The 17,293-nt window shown below is 45.0% G+C and overlaps 1 protein-coding gene across 1 annotated transcript in view; it reads left to right on the forward strand.

The window, feature by feature from the left end:
- The first annotated feature begins 1,981 nt into the window (after positions 1 to 1,981).
- Positions 1,982 to 17,293, forward strand: part of RBM44 (RNA binding motif protein 44) — a 1,074,496-nt gene continuing 1,059,184 nt past the window's right edge. The window contains exon 1 of the mRNA XM_033944849.1: positions 1,982 to 2,041. Within this exon, the coding sequence (XP_033800740.1) occupies positions 1,982 to 2,041 (60 nt within the window). The remainder of the gene's footprint in view (positions 2,042 to 17,293) is intronic.

Here is a 17,293-nt window from a genome sequence, read left to right on the forward strand (position 1 = left end):
CCGTTAGGGCAGTGATATTAGATAAATCAGATGTATATGTAGATTCTGCAACGTGAATACGTTGTTCCAGATCCTTGATTCGTTTTTTCCTGACAGAGTGGAGATGAGAGGAATATTGGATGATGACTCTCCGTATGTAAGCCTTAAAGGTGTCCCATGTATTAGGCCAAGAGGTTTGGTCAGGTAAATTGAAGACAAAGAATTCATTTATGGCATCATTGACAGTGGTGACAAAGTCAGGTTCCATAAGTAGAGAGGAATTGAATCTCCATTGTCTGGATTTGGGCGAGAGAGAAAAATGGTTGCAAGTCAAGGAGATGGCAGCGTGGTCCGAAATGGCAATATCTCCAATGGTAGAGGAGGAGAGATGGTCAACCAGGGAGGAACTAGCAAGAAAGTAGTCAATGCGAGAATAGGTGGAGTGGGGAGCAGAGAAAAAGGTATAATGGTCAGCATCAGGATGGTGGAGTCTCCACGGATCAATGAGTTGTAACTGTGAAATGATATCATGTAGAGTGAACCAGGATCGGGTCTTTTTATATGTTGCATGGGACTTCCTATCCTTATCTACATCTAGGATGAGATTAAAGTCCCCCCCTAAAATAATAGGAGTATTAGGGCTTTGAAGGATGTGGGTAGCCAAATTGGTAAAGAAATCTGGTTGGTCCGTGTTAGGAGCATATATATTAATGATGCGAACTGGTTGTTGCGAGATGGTAAGCAGAGTACTAACCCAACGACCATTCATGTCATGAGAGCTAAAATCAATGGAAATGGCTGGGTTTTGACGTATGAAAGTTATGGCTCCATTTTTCCCATTGAGTGCAGGTGAGCATAATGGTGGTGAATAACCTTTCAGGGTAAGTTTGTGGGAATCAGATTCTGAAAGATGCATTTCCTGTAAAAAAACAATGTCCGAATTAACGTCCTGTAAATAAGAAATAATTTTGCGTTTTTTAATGCAATTGTTTAGACCCTTGACATTGAGAGAAGTAAAGGTTAAAGGCATGGATAAATATCAGCTGGATTCATGACATATTCAGTCAGGCAACAATAATCAGATAGTGAGGGATGTAAGGCATTATACACTGAGAAGGTACACCTTGATAAAAGAAAAAAGGACAAAAACCAATCAGGTGAATAGTGCATTCATAGCAAACAGGTAAAATGGAGGCACTTAAAACAAATGTCAATGAGATAGGCTACAAACGCAGCCAACAAGTTGGGGTAACTAGAAAGTCAAGCCAGGCGGCCGAGGTCAGATAGCAAACACAGCAGCCTAATTCAGAACTGTTAGCAACCATCATCTGAGAACAGGAAAAAGAGTAATGAATCAAATTAGCATTGTAAGAGTATGAATAAGCATATGTAAAAAAAAAAAAAAAAAAAATTCTCAGCAGAAAAAGAGAAGGGAGAGATATTATATGGGTAGTCATAATAAAATTCCATTAGCCAAGAAAAGGACTAGAAAGAGGCAATTGGAAATAAGAATTTGAAGGAGAGAGGGCTATGAGTCATGGAGGTTAATTGATACTGAAGAGGCAATCAATAAAGGAAACATATGAAGCAAAGCACATGAGAGCCTAATTGAAGCTCGGTGGACCGTGAAGGGAGAGATAAGCTGAGTAAACACAGCAGTTAAAGGCCAGTAGCAAGGAAAGATCAGTTATATAAAGCAGTGAGTCATCTAGCAAGGAGAGGAAAACAGCGGTAATGCGTCTAAAAGAAAAGTCAGAGGAACCGGCTAGGAAACAAGTTGTGCAGCTGGTTCCATGAGTGCAGAAAGAAAGAGGAGCACGGAAGGCAAAATGGTGGCGAGGGAGAGATAAAGGGGGTGGGAGAAGGGAGGAAATACGGAGAGAGAAAGGGATTAAAGTAGAAAGACAGATCGGGTGTATCGGAGAGAACAGAGAACAGAATTATATGAGTCACAGCAAACATTTCATGCAGGCAAGCAAGTAAGCAGGAAGTACAGGCCGAAATGTCCAACGGAAGGAAAATGGAGTCCGGGGAGCCCACGAGGGACGATTTGGCGAGGCTGGTAAGTCAGTGCATGAAAGATTTAGAGCGGTCACGGTCACACTGCATCTATTGAGGTTGGAGATTTTTCTTCAATGAAAGACGCCAGTAGTTCCGGATCGGTGAAGTCGCGTGTTTGATTAAGGTATGTGACTCTCATTCTGGCGGGGTAGTAAATTCCAAAACGAGCACCCATCTTCTTTAGTTGAGGACGAAGAGCCAGAAGTTGTTGTCTTGATTTCACTGTGTTCTTGTGAAGGTCGGGCAGGAATAGTATCTTGTGTCCCTCGAAGGTAATAGGAGCGAGTGTGCGGGCTTTTTGCATGATCTCCAGCACCTGCTGGTACCGGAGAATTTTGAGTATAATCGGTCGAGGGCGCTGATCACGCTGTTGCCGAGTTGAAGGTGTGCGGTGGGCTCTCTCGATCTCAAAGTCTTTGGTAAAATTAATGTTTAGGAGAGAAGGGATGAATGTTTCAAGGAAAGCCAGTATATTAGTGCCCTCCCGATTTTCCGGCACTCCAAGCAGCCGCACATTGTTCCAGCGCGAGCGGTTGCTCGCGTCTTCAAGTTCCCGCTCGATGAGGAGAGAGCGCTTTACATGTGTCTGCAGGGCCTTGATATTGGCATCGGCAGTGGCAGACTTGATTTCCAAATCAGCAAGCTTAGTTTTGAAGCCTGAAATATCAGAATGTATAGTGCTGAGTTCGTCTTTCATCTCAGTTAAGGCATCTTTCGTGTCAGTCATAATATCTTGTAGTGAGCGAATTGCCTCCCATAAGTCAAGCATGGAGGGAGCCTCCGGCTTGTCAGATTTGTCCTGGGTAGATTTGGCAGGTGACAAGGGCTCAGGCTTGTGACGTTTTCCAACCTTTGCTGAAGCCATCATATAAAGAATAAATTCTGCTGAAAATAATAATTGAAAAAGCAGTAATATAGCTCAGAAGAGGAAAATAGTAGGTAGGGCTGCTGGAGCTGATCTAACCCACGACCATCCTAGTCGGGCTCCACAGCGCCCCTCCCGAGAGGAGCTTCTTGAGAGGAAGAAAAAGGCGTTTACAGGGGGGAAGTCCTAGTGAGTGAGGGGACAGTTTTAGTCAATGAATTTGGCAAACAGGGCAGTTTTAATCGATTTTCGGAATGCACTATATGTCAGATTGGGTTCGTTTATGTAGTTTTTCAGCCAAACTTGCTGTCTGTTCACTTGGAACTTAAAGGTTCTGTCCAGGAATGATTTGTACCTGCAGCCTGCAATCTTTGGGTATGCAAAGATGTTTTTGTTTCTGGTTGTTCGAGTGGGGTTGTGTAGGGTGAAGTGAGATTGTAGGTAAGAAGGTGCTAGTCCCCAGGCTTGTCTGAAACAGGTGCAGGCAAATTTGAATAATATTCGCGCTTCTATTGGTAGCCAGTGCAGCTTTTTATAGTAGGGGCTGATGTGGTCTTTTTTTCTTAGTCTGAAAATTAGGCGCACGGCGGTGTTTTGTATTAGTCTCAGTTTTTTTAGTGTTTTTTGTGGGATACCCAGGTAGATGATGTTGCAGTAGTCAAGAATGGATAGGATCAGCGCCTGTACCAGCAACCTGAATGATGTTGGGTCGAAGTATTTTTTTATGGTCCTTAGTTTCCATAGCGTGAAAAAACATTTTTTCACTAGTGAGTTTGTGTGGTCAGTCATAGTTAGGTGTGTGTCTAGGGTGATACCGAGTATTTTTATGTTTTTGGATATTGGGTATTCGTGATTGTTTATTTTTATCGATGTTCTCGTAATTTTGTTGTTAGGACTCGCCAAAAAGACTTGTTTTCTCTGCGTTTAGTTTCAGTTTGAAATTGGTGGTCCATTTATCGATTTTGGTCATTATATTTGAGAGGTTGTCTACAATTTCTTTTGTGATGTCGTTTAAGGGGATTAGAATGGATATGTCGTCTGCGTAAATGTAGTGTATTAAGTTTAGTTTTTTTAGAAGGTGACCTAAGGAGGCGATATAGATATTGAAAAGGGTGGGCGATAGTGGGGAGCCTTGAGGCACGCCTGACGGGTTTTTCCATGGTTTGGAGTAGTTTCCATTGCTGATTACTCGGTAGGATTTGTTTGTTAGGAATTCTTGGAACCATTTCTTTGCCTTTCCAGAAATTCCCATTATTTCAAGGCACAGTAGCATGATTTCATGGTCTACCAGGTCGAACGCGCTGCTGAGGTCTAATTGAAGAATCAGTGCGCTTTTGCCTTTACTAAAGAGATCATAGAGGTGGTTCAGTAAGGAGGCTAAGACAGTTTCTGTGTTGTATCCTTTCCTGAATCCTGATTGGTGTTCACTAAGGATGTTAAATTTGTCCAGGTAGTTTACTAGTTGAAGGTTGACCAATCCTTCCTGTAGCTTTGTGAAAAGGGGAATGCTTGCTATGGGTCTGAAATTGGATGTCAGTGCTGAAGAGGTTTTCTGATCTTTAGGGATTGGAGTGATTAGTATGTGTCCCATTTTTTTGTTTAATGTTCCGCTTGTAAGGGCGGTTGTTAGCCATGCGAATAATTCCTTTTTAAATTCTGGAGGGGCAACTGTCATGATTTTTGGAGGACATGCGTCAAGTATACAGTTAGATTTGGTGTACTTGTTGAATAAATTTAGGAACTGATGCCAGTTTGGGTATTCGAAGTGGTCCCATATCATATCTACTCTGGTGTCTTGGTCGTGGGGTTCGAGGTATTGAAGAGCATTTGTTGTGGTTGTGGGTAGAGTTGCTCTTAGTTCAGCGATTTTATTTTGAAAGAAGTTGGCTAGGGTTTGTGCCGATGGAGTGGGCTCGTTGTCCTTTTTCAGTATTTGTGTTGTATCGGTTATTGTTTTTACTAGTTTGAACAATTCTTTGCTGTTTATTTTTGAAGTACCAATTTTTTTTTGCATAATGCTTATTGCGTTTTTCTTTGATCAGATTTTTGTATATTTTCATTTTTTGTTTCCAGCTTGTCTTGTCTGACTCATTGTTTGTTTTTTGCCAGATTCTCTCCAATTTTCTTAGTTCCTGTTTGGTGGTTAGTAGTTCACAGTCAAACCATTCATTTGGTGGTCTATTTTTCTTTTTGTATGTTTTATATGGCGCTATTTGGTCTAGGAGTTCTTTGCTGTAAGTTTCCCATCTTGTGGGGATGTCCTGAATTTCATTGGTTATGGGCTGTAACTCGTAGTGGGTCCAGAATTCGGTTGGGTTAATAATGCCACGGCTGGTTATTGTGTTCGTGTTGACGTTTTTGTGTTTTTGTTGTGTATTCTGTTTTAGCCAGTGTAGATTGAACTTGCCAATGTAGTGGTCTGACCAGATACATTTTTCCCAGGGTCCTGGGTAATATTGTATTTTGGGGTCTATTGTTTCTTTGTGGGAGAAGGTGATTAAGTCTAGTTTGTGTCCTTTTTCATGGGTTATTTCTGCGTCTGGGTTAGGAAAGTCCAGTGACATTAGGAAGTTGGCGATTTCAGTTATTTCTGGTTTTGTCTTTTGTTCTAGGTGAGTGTTTATGTCTCCCAGAAGCAGGTTGTATGATCCTTTTAGGGTAGATAAGGTAAGGAATTCGGCGAATTCCTCTTTTGCGTTTGACCATTTTTTGGGTGGGATATAGAATAAAGTTGTGATTAGTGATTCTTCTAACTGTGCGTTAGTGATTTTGCAAGTTAGTATTTCAAGGTTTTCTGAAGATTTGGAGTCGGTCTTGATGTAGTCGAAGTGTTCTTTTAGGATGATCGCTAGTCCTCCTCCTTTTTTCCAGTTTCTTGATAGTGGGATAATTTTGTATCCCTGAGGTAGGATTTCTTTCATTATGGTGTCAGTGTCAGAGATCATCCATGTTTCTGTCAGAAACAGGAGGTCAGGTTTTGTTTGTAGTATCCAGTCATTTATTATGTGGGCTTTGTTTCTCACGGAGCGGGTATTTAGGTAGTATCACTTAATGTTTTCGTAACTGTTTGCTGTAGGGATTTCGGTGTATGTTAGCTTTTTTATGTTTCTGTTGCAGTTCTTGTTCCTGTGTGGTTTGCGGTGTTTGCGGGTGGTGTTTAATACTGTGATTTGCTGCAGGTCTTGTTTTGGCTGGTTTTGTAGGAGTTGGAGGGGGTTGGAGGGCTTAGTTAGTTCAACTGTTCTGAGCCAGGAGATGGGGTAGGTGTGCATAGGTTGGGGGGGGGTTGTCTTCATTGCCCCAGCATTTAGAGCAGGGGTGCCCAACGCGTCGATCGCGATCGACCAGTAGCTCAGGAAGGCAACTCGAGTCGATCGCACTCGTGTTGCCGTCCTGATCTACGGGCCGATCAGCCTTCCTCTCCAGTGTTCTCCCTAGGGCCTTTTAGCTGGGCGGTCCGCCCAGCTGTCATCTGCTGCTGCTGAACATTAAAAAAAAAACCCAAAAAACTGGCTTGGAGATTTCAGTCCCTAGCGAACTTATGCTCCGGGCTCTAACGTGTGCGTGCAGGCTTCTCTTCTCTTCCCTCCGAAACCGGAAGTTATGTCCGGGGGGGGGGGGGGGAGAAGGGAAGCCTGCACGCACATGTTGAGAGCCCTGAAGCAAGCGTTCGCTACGGGTTAATGCGGGAGACAGGTTAGTGAAGCATTTGTTCTTGTTCCTGCCGGGTCCTGCCTACTTTCTGTTTCCACAAAGGCAGGACCCGGCAGCATTTCCCCCAATAGGTTGATCACGATCTTGGGCTGATCAGCCTTCCTCTTCCCGACAGCAGAATTGACGTCGGGGAGAGGAATGCTGGTTGGCCGAAGCAGGGAGAGCTTGGGGCCTGTTATTGGTGGCGTTTGGGTTCTGGTCCCCGATGGTAATGGCAGTGGCAGTGGCTTGAGGGAGGGCAGGGAGAAAGAAAGAAAAAGGGCAGGCAGGGAGACAGAAGGAAAGAAGATAAACAGAAAAAAATGAAAAGGAGGCAGAGAGAAAGAAAGGGCAGGGAAGAGGAAGGAAAAGTTGGGGGGAAGGAATGAGGTCTGGAGGAGAAGAAGCATACAGGCTAAAAGAAGGGAAGAAAGATTGTATGCACAGTCAGAAGAAGAAAGTGCAACCAGAGACTCATGAAATCACCAGACAAGGTAGGGAAAATGATTTTATTTTAAATTTAGTGATCAAAATGTGTCTGAATTTATATTTGCTGTCTATATTTTACACTAAGGTCCCCTTTTACTAAACTGCAATAGAGGTTTTTAGCGCAGGGAGCCTATGAGTGTCGAGAGCAGCGCTGGGCATTCAGCGCAGCTCCCTGCGCTAAAAACTGCTATCGTGGTTTAGTAAAAAAGGAGGGGGTATATTTGTCTATTTTTGTATGGTTGTTACTGAGGTGATAGTGCTTAGAGTCATCTGCTTTGACCTCTTTGAAAAACCCTGGAATAGGAATGATGATTAACATTTTCTCTGCATACAGTGTGCTTTGTGTTTTTTTTTAATTTTATTGTTGGTAGATCATTTTGACTTGGTCATTTAAAAAGTAGCTCGCAAGCCCAAAAAGTGTGGGCACCCCTGATTTAGAGCATAGGAGGTATAGTATCCCTAATAGTAGATGCTGTTTATTGTATGTTGCCATGTTGTGAGATGAGATGTGCGGGTTCGGGTTGGGAGAAGAGGGGATTATTGCCTGACTGGGTGTGGCAGATGGGGACAGTCAGCGATCAAAAGAAATGGGTAGAGGTAAAGACAAACTGGTTGAGTAGTCAGTGTAGGTTGAGTGTAAGGGACTGAGTTAAGTTGTGAGAGCAGGTTAAGCATGGGGAGAACTTACAGTGTGAAGGTAGAGAAAGATTATATCTGGGTAGAAGGATAATCGTATGGTCTAGTGGTAACAGGTTAAGTATAAGAAGAAAGACAGCTGAGACTGGTTGTGCAAGTAGTACCAGGTCATGTAGGAATAGACAGTAATTGGTCATGCAGTAATTGGTCATTAACCGGACAAGTCATGTAATAACAGGTTGTACATGCGGTCGCAGACTTTTCATGCGGTAGTGGTTACATGCAGTAGTAGGTTACATGCAATATACAGTTACATATTATATCTATTATACATGCGGTAGCAGGTTGTACATGCTGGCTATACGTACTGGAAATGCAATATGCGATTGTACATGTAGTCTTAACATGCAGATTCTAACTGTAAGGAGTACTTATCGTTTGTTCTGGAGTTGGGCTTTTCGCGTTGGTGCTTCGCGACGGTGCGTGCAAAGGTGCACGCGCCTTTGCCGTGCGCCTTAGCTGGTGCGCCGGACGGCTGCGCGCCGTTCTCTCAGGCCAGATATATTGGTATAGCCAAGGGGGGGCGGAGCTGGCTCACACGCCCGGGTTGGAGGGGGGCGGTTTCGCTGGAGGCTCCGTGGAGGAGCCGGCCCTGGGTCGAAATTTGCTGCCGATTGCAGCTGTGGGTGTCTGCCGAGGGGCTGAGAAGAACTGGCCCAAAGGAGTCGGAGCGGGCTCGCTAGACCTGCAGACAGGTCCGAAGGTCGTCCTCGGTCTCCGGCGGCGTGGGCTGGAATCCCTTAGGGTCTCACCGAAACTCGGTGAGACTTGATGGCTGTTATTGGAGCCTGTTATTTTATTAGATTCAGAACCCGACTGTTGTCACTGCAGGCCTTCGTCGGCGCGCCGAACGGCTAAGCGCCGTTGGCGCTGCACTCTTTTAAATGTTCCCTTTCAGTCAGGGAGAGGGGCGGAGCAGGGCTCCCACGCTGCCTCTCTTCGGGAACGAGCTGGTCACGCTGACTCCTGCTGGTGGCCTGAAAGGGGGCCCGGCAGGCTGCTGCACTCTTTTAAATGTTCCCTTTCGGTCAGGGAGAGGGGCGGAGCAGGGCTCCCACGCTGCCTCTCTTCGGGAACGAGCTGGTCACGCTGACTCCTGCTGGTGGCCTGAAAGGGGGCCCGGCAGGCTGCTGCACTCTTTTAAAGGCACTATTGGATAAGTTTTACAAGTGATTTGTATGATTATTTGATTTATTATAGTATACTTGTTGAAAGATTTGAAAATGAATAAAGAATTTGAAAAAAAAAAATTAAATAATGATATAGGTGAATGTGAAAGCTCAGACCCAACAACCACACTCTAGTGAAAGATCACGGAGCCGGTTGTAAATGAGACCATCATAGCTAATCACTGTCTCATTCCACTGATTATAGACTTCACTTTCAAATGCTAATTATACAGCCTGTACTTAACTGAAGCGGTGGAGTTGCTAGAATGTGTCCCACAACTGCTCTGGTCTGATAACCAAAAGAAAATAGAAGATGCTGCTCTCTCAGACTTCTCTCGACCCCCTAACTCGAGTTTCTCAAATTGGAGCTTCTTCAGGAGGGGACACTACAACAAACAGATACTGCAATAAAACAAACTACCTTCTAAAACTCAGGCCCTATAATGAACTATCCACCCACTATAATAAAACCCATTATTATTAATCTTATCTTCTGCTGAAACATTAATTTAAAACTTTAATATAAATTTTATTTAATCAGCTCATCCTTTGGCGGGACTCCCACCCGAGCAAACTGACAGCAAAAGGAGAAGGCAACTTAAACCCAGCTGCAGGGCAATCCTATTTAAATTCTGAAAATGCTAACTTGCTGCACACCCCCATGGAAGCAAAGGGGAGGAACTATGCGGCGACTAGACAGGAGACAGCCAATCCAATGTCCTAGAGCAAAACTACATGGTCCCTCTGGAATACTAAACTCGTATACAGCTCAAAGCTGAAACCACTCGATTTCATTATTCAAACCAGTGGGAACCAAAGTGTGCCACGTAAAAATAAATCTTTGTTCTTGGCGAAGTAATACCTGGCTGACATCTCCTGCCAGGTCATATGCCCACCATAAAACCGTATATCTCACCTCGTCGATGCTGTGGCCCGCCCCCCACCAGTGGGACACTATGGGAGCAGTCTGTCTATTACAATGAATGTTGCTCACTTTCTCCGCTATCCTAACCTTAATGGCTCTTCGCGTGTGCCCTATGTAATATTTACCACATGGGCACACGATGCAATAAACTACTGCTACAGAGGAGCAATTGGTGCAGGTTTTCAATATGAATCTTCTGCCCCCAGTATCGGGGATAGTCACTTCTTCCGTGACCCACACATACCGGCAATAAATGCATTGGCCACAGCCACGATGAGGGGAGGACCTTGCTACTTCCCGAATGTTTTAATATTTCAGCTAAATTCTGCCCACGAGTGAAGGCGAATGTAGAAGGCTCTCTCAGTGTGTTATGCACTTGGAGCATCAGCCAATGTCTTTTAACAATGTTCTTCACCTGACTACTGCAATTTGAAAAAGGTAAGACACAAACGAGCACCTGTTCCTGTGCAGGCTCCCGGGGGTGCTTGTTTCCAGGTACAATGAACAATTTTAGGAGGATACCCTCGATCTATAAATTTATTGTACATCTCACTAGTCTGCAGCTGGAAGTCAACCTCTCCTAAGCAGACCTTTCTCAGCCGTAAAACTTGCCCTACGGGGATACTAATGAAAAGTGATAGTCAGTTTGTTTTTTATTTTCTGTTAGATATTTGGCTCATTTTTCTCTGAATCAATTAATTATTTTCTAAAGTTTTAGAATTAGTGTTATGAAAACATAAAATTGGTTAAATATCTTTTCTTCGAGCATTCTTACCACTACCTTTAAATTTATATCTCAACCAAGTAGTAAACTTGTGGTCCTGGGCTCATAGGCAACACTTATAAGAGACTTGGGGAGGCTAAATCTCAACTTCTACCTTCCTCTCCCTGCTGCTTCAATCAGGAGTCTTGTGTCTCCCTGCTTCTGCATTCAGGAGTCACAAGAAATTTAACTGTGAGCTTCTCTTCCCATCCCTTCACTCACAGGTTGACTTAGCTGTAAAAAAGGTACACCAGATAGAGGGCCATAGCACTGCTTGCACCACCATTGGCTCTGCTGGTCTCCCTTTTCCTCGAAACAGAAAGCTATATCATATGTGACAAGGGAGGAGGGAGACTGGCAGAGTCATTGGTGACTCACTTAGCGCTATGGCCCCACGCGCGGTTTCATTTTGTTTGCTGCTTAGTCAGGGATGTGACAGCACAAATCTGTGAGGGAAGGTAAGCTCGCAGTTCTATTTTGCCTGAAGGCAGCGGCCTGGTGGAGATGCCAGTGAGAGAGTGACTAGGAGGGGGAGGGGTGAAGAGAGAGAGGTAAAAGAGATGGGGCTATGACGAGATGAGGGGATATGGCTACAAAATAAGGTATGGGAGGGGTGAAAGATAACAGTGTTGGATGGGAGGAAATAGGGGGCAATGCTGGATACTAGGGGGATAAGATACAGAAGGGTGTTAGATGGGGAAGAAGGAGATGAGGTATAAGAGACAGAAGATTGTGGATGGCAGAGGGGGTATAAAAGAATGGGATCCTGGATTAATATGGTGGAGAGAGAGAGGAAATCTTGATTGGCTGTTGGTGGGGACTGGGGCATAGAGAGAGAAAGAGAGAAGAGATCTCTGATAAGGCAGAGGGGAAGGAGGGAGAGGAAATGCTACATAGTGAGGGCAGAGGAGCATTAGGTAGAAGAGAAGATACATGTCAGGTAGAGAAAGACACAAGATTCAGGATGACTGGTTGGTGAGAGAGAGGAAATGCTACATAGCTGGGGAGAGGAAAGAGAAACACAGAGGGCATAGTTTAAATTAGAAAGAGAGAAAAACTCAGACAGTAGAATGCTATATGACTGGGGAGAGACAGAAACACAGAGAAAGGGTGCTGTATGAATGGGGGGAGAGACACACACATAGATAGGAAATGCTGCATGACTGGAGGGAGAGAGAAACATGGAGAGGAAATGCTGCTTGGCAGAGGAAAGAGTTAGTGAAAGACTGGGAAATAAGAGAAACAGAATGGGAGGGCTGGGTGAGGGAAAGAGATGGAAAGTTGTAAGGTACATGCAATAAAAAAGGAGATTGAATTATATTTGAATGGATAAAGAAACATTAAAATAGAAGAAAGCTAAATGAAAAATATCAGTGCCTGAGATGGATACAGTGGAAGAAGTGAAGAAGGCACAAGGAGAGAAAACATTGACAAATGGATGAGAGACTCTGGAAAGATTTAAGAAAACAGTATCAAGATACTGGGACCTACATAATTAGACAATTTAAATGACCAAACAACAAAGGTAGAAAAAATAATTTTATCTTTAATTTAGGGTAAAATAATGTGTTAGTCCACATTAAAGGTTAAAAAATAAAAATACAAGAACAACAGAAAATAAAGAAATACCTTTTTATTGAACTAAATGTATTTTTTGACTAGATTTTGAAGGCCAAGACCTCCTTCCTCAGATTAAGTAAACTATCCTGAGCTGAGGAAGGAAATTTGATCTCTGAAATCTAGTCAAAAAATTTATGAACCACTCCCCCTCTTTTGCTAAGCCATGGTAGAGGTTTCTACCGAAGACTAAATGCTCTGATGCTCATAGAATTCCTATCAGCATCAGAGTAGTGTTGGAACATTTAGGCCCAGATTCTACAAAGTGTGTCCCGGTTGTAGGCAGCTTTGATGGAGGGTCTTGGGTCTGTTGTAGGCATCCTACAGCTGTCTAATCAGCCAATTGGGATGCACATTTAAAAAAAAAAAATGCTCCACAGGCAGGCCGCCTATATTGAAGGCGCCTCCAGGAGCCTAGAGAGGCCTGCAAGCCCGGCTAAGCTCGCCTAAGGTGAACCTAGGCGGCCCTAAGCATCTCCCTAGGCCAGCGGGAGAAGCGTACAATGTAAGTAGACGCAATGTAAGTAGACGCAGCCGCTATACTTATCGCGACAAGGGATCTCCCTGCTGCAATAAGTATAGTGACTGCCAGTCCCTTCCCGAATGATCAAGGCAGGAAGGAGTCTTACCCCTTCTGCCCAAAGATCCCCCACCCCCTACGAAGATTGTGGCAGGAGGGAGCCCAACCCCTCCTACCCAAAGACCCAAGACCCCCCACCCCCCGACGAAGATCGAGGCAGGAGGGAGCTCAACCCCTCCTGCCTGAAGACCCAAGACCCCCCACCCCGATGATCACAGCAGGAGGGAGCCCCAAACCCTCCTGCCAGAGGTCCCAAGTACCCCCCCCACCTCCACGATGAAGATTGTGGCAGGAGGGAGCCCAACCCCTCCTGCCTGAAGACCCAAGACCCCTCAACAAAGATTGAGGCAGAAGGGAGCTAAAACCCTCCTGCCCAAAGACCCAAGAAACCCCACCCCCTGATAAAGATCAAGGCAGAAGAGAGCCCAACTCCTCCTGCCCGAGGACCCAAGACCCCCCACCCCCGACGAAGATCGAGGAAGGAGGGAGCTCAACCCTTCCTGCCTGAAGACCCAAGACCCCCCATCCCCGATGATCACAGCAGGAGGGAGCCCAACCCCTCCTGCCCAAAGACCCCAAGACCCCCCCCCAACAAAGATTGAGGCAGGAGGGAGCTCAAATCCTCCTGCCCGAAGACCCAAAAAAACCCCACCCCGATGAAGATCATGGCAGGAGGGAGCCCAACTCCTGCCTGAGGACTCAAGACACCCCCCACCCACCCCCGATGAAGATTGCGGCAGGAGGGAGCCCAACACCTCTTGCCTGAAAACCCAAGACCCCCCACCCCCGTTGAAAATTGAGGCAGGAGGAAGCCTAACCTCTCCTGCCCAAAGACCCAAGACCCCCCCTCCTGCCTTGATCTTCATCGGGAGTGAGGGGGTCTTGGGTCTTTGGGCAGGAGGGGTTGGGCTCCCTCCTGCCTTAGTTGTTCAGGGGGGACTGGTGGCCATAGTTACAGAATCGAGTTGGTTTTGGGCTAGCTTAGGCCAGATTCTGTATAGGATGCCCGTCCTATACGTCCTATACGGAACCCAGGCCTTAGTGCTCCAGACTGGGGTAGAAACCTCCACCATAGCTTAGTAAAAGAGAGCCTAAATTAGTTAAATTAAAAGTTATCACCTTATTTTCTATTTTAATTTTTAATTTAGTGAGTGGAATGTATACTTTTATATAATTTACATATTCTATCTTTTATCCCAAGACAAGCAGGCAGCATTATCACACATGGGTGATGTCACCAAAGGAACCCCGGTACAGACCACTTTAAAAGTGCATTGCCACTTTAAAACTTTAGAAAGTTCATGATAGCCTGCACCACGCCTGCGTGAGTGCCTTCCTGCCCGATGTAGGAACGTGGTTCTTCAGTTTCTTAGTTTCCGTGGAGCTAAGAAGATGTGTTTTTTCAACGGCTGTTGAAACTTTTTTCCTTGCCTTCCTGCTCTCACGTTTCTGTGACTTTTTGTCACTTATTCTTTCTTTTGTTATTTTGTGTAAAAAAAAGCACACCCTTTTTAAAAAAATCTTTTCTCTTTAGCCAGTCTTTGGCCCTGAGGGGCCTGTTCTACAACATAAGAACATAAGAAGTTGCCTCCGCTGGGGCAGACCAGAGGTCCATCCTGCCCAGCGGTCTGCCCCCGCGGCAGTCCATCAGGTCTACTGCCTGAACAGTGGTCTCTGACTAATTTTATAATTTACCTCTAATCCTGTCCCTATAACCTTATCTCTACTCCTATCAGTACCCCTCAGTCCCTTTGTCCTCTAGGTACCTCTAATCCTGTCTCTATAACCTTATCTCTACTCCTATCTGTACCCCTCAATCCCTTTGTCCTCTAGGTACCTGTCCAGACCTTCTTTGAAGCCCTTGGTCACTGACTTTGATTTTGCCAACGCGGTGTTCCCGTCGATGTCCCAACTGCTAACGGGTTTTAGAAAGTGCGGTTGCTGTGCTCGGTCCATATCTGTGACTGATCCACATTGCTGGTGTCTCCAGTGTTTGGGGCTGGAGCACCGCCCAGAAACCTGCACGCACTGCTCTTCTCTTCAGAAAAGAACTCTAAAGAATCACCTTCTTCTGCAGCACAAACTTTTCAGTATCACTATGGAGGGAGAATTGACATAGCTTCCGACACTGATGGCACCAACCAAGATGACTCCAAGTACTTTGACACCAGCAGAAACATCTGACCTGCCTCCGGTGTCACCCCAGACTATCTCTGTAGGTAAGCTGGCTTAGAAGCCTTCCACTACCTCCTCTGTGACTCGGGTCAAACTGGCATTGAGCCAAATCATGCCGATCTTAAACAGTCCTATAAATGCCCAGTCCCGATTTCAGTGAGTGCCTCGACATCTGCATCCTCATCACTGGACCGAAGTGTCGCACCAATGGCACTGACAATAAAGCCAATGGTACCGGTGCTCTCCCTCAAGCAAAAAATTGACAATTTGCTGTGGGAGGAACTAGGTGAACATTTCTAACTGTTGGTCCCGACACAGCTTATGCCTCTGTCGACACTGACTCGCTCGATGCAGACACAGTCTGAGCAGCTCTCGATACCACCCACACTGTTGGTGGATGCTCCACCAGTGCGGAGACCATTGACATGGCACGGCACCAATCATCCTCGACTCAAACATCCAGAGAGGTTATGCACACAAGATCATGGAAAGCCTCTCGGAAGACAAAACATCTCGAGGCTTCAACACCGGGTCTCCGACACCGTCCAGGATTCAGACTTGTTCAGAGACTGATCAGGAACCACTCTCTTCTGATGAGGATGATTCTTCTACCTCTGCCTCACCTCATCATTCTCCTCAGGGAGCTGCTTCCATTTCAGAACTCTCTTCCTTTTCAAAATTTCTTTGTAGGATGTCAGAAGGCCTTTCTATCCCTCTGGAGGTAGACTCTAAGCAATCTAAGCAATTCTTAGAGGCTCTGGATTACAATCAGCCTCCTAAGGAAATGTTGAAGTTACCACTACATGACATTTTGAGGGAGACTTTCTACCAAAACTTGGAGACTCCTCTTTCGGTTCCAGTAGCTCCCAAAAAGTTGGAATCTTTATACAGGGTGGTTCCTATCCCTGGGTTTAATAAACCTCAGCTTCTCCATGAGTCATTGGTAGTCAAATATACCTTGAAAAAAATCTTCAGGAGCTAATGTCTGTGTCGGTCCCTCCAGGGAGAGAAAGTAGAGCAATGGACAAGTTCGGTAAGTGACTTTATCAAAATGCTATGTTGGCAAACCGCTCTGGAAATTATAATTTTCACTTTTCCATCTACCTCAAATATATGGTTAAACTGTTTTCTGATTATCAGAAATACATTCCAGCACGTAAGACACAGTCTTATCAAAATCTCATTGCTCAAGTTTTCCAGCTTAGAAAATATATGGTTCGAAGGACTAATGACATGTTTGAGCTTACCTCATAGGATGCAGTTATGTTAGTGGCTATGAGGCGCCAGGCTTGGCTCCATGTATCCAAATTGGATGTGAACCATCAGGATTAAATGGCCAACGCTCCATGTCTGGGAGATGAACTATTTGGACCATCAATGGACGCTACCACCCAGCATCTCTCAGCTCATGAGACCCGATGGGACACCTTACTCAAACCAAAGAAGATGCCTCCACCGCCTCATCCTTTTAAAACTTGCTACTTCTTATCAGCGCACGTATACTTCTATGTCTTCTCCTCCTGCTCCTCCTCAACCTAGGAAGCAGAAGCAACAACCACATCAGCAACCTAACCAGCAGGCTGCTCCACAAAAGCCTACACAGCCTTTTTGATGTGTTCCTCAGGAGCATAGGCATTGTTCTCATTCTCTAAACTCTGCCTCAGCCGATCAGATGGTTGCCTCAACACTACATAAATCGTTGGGAGCTCATCACTACTGATCTCTGGGTTCTAGATATCATTTGTCAGGGGTATGCTCTCCATTTTCATACCATCCTTCCGGATCATACTCCAAGAGAGTCTATTTCAGACCCTGCATAGTCTTCTCTTATCCTTCAGGAGATTCAATCACTTTTTTCCTAAATGCCACAGAAGAAGTTCCTTTATCTCAACAACATCAGGACTTTTACTCCCGTTACTTCTTGATTTCAAAGAAGACAGGGGAACTACAACCCATTCTGAATCTCAGAGATCTCAACAAATATCTAGTCAAAGAGAAATTTTGGATGCTCTCCCTCACCCTGCACTATCCACTTCTGGATCAGAATGACTGGCTATGCTCTCTGGATCTCAGGGAAGCCTATACTCATATACCAATTCATCTGGCTTCAAGGAAATATCTTCGCTTTCAAGTGAATCAGCGCCATTTCCAATACAAAGTTCTTCCTTTTGGCCTGACATCTTCTCCCAGTGTCTTCACGAAGTACCTGATTGTAGTGGCCGCATCTCTCCTTACCTAGACGACTGGTTGATCAAAGCTTCTTCGGCTCAGGAAGTGGCTC

This window comes from Geotrypetes seraphini, chromosome 5 (assembly GCF_902459505.1).
Source record: "Geotrypetes seraphini chromosome 5, aGeoSer1.1, whole genome shotgun sequence".
Lineage (NCBI taxonomy): Eukaryota > Metazoa > Chordata > Amphibia > Gymnophiona > Dermophiidae > Geotrypetes > Geotrypetes seraphini.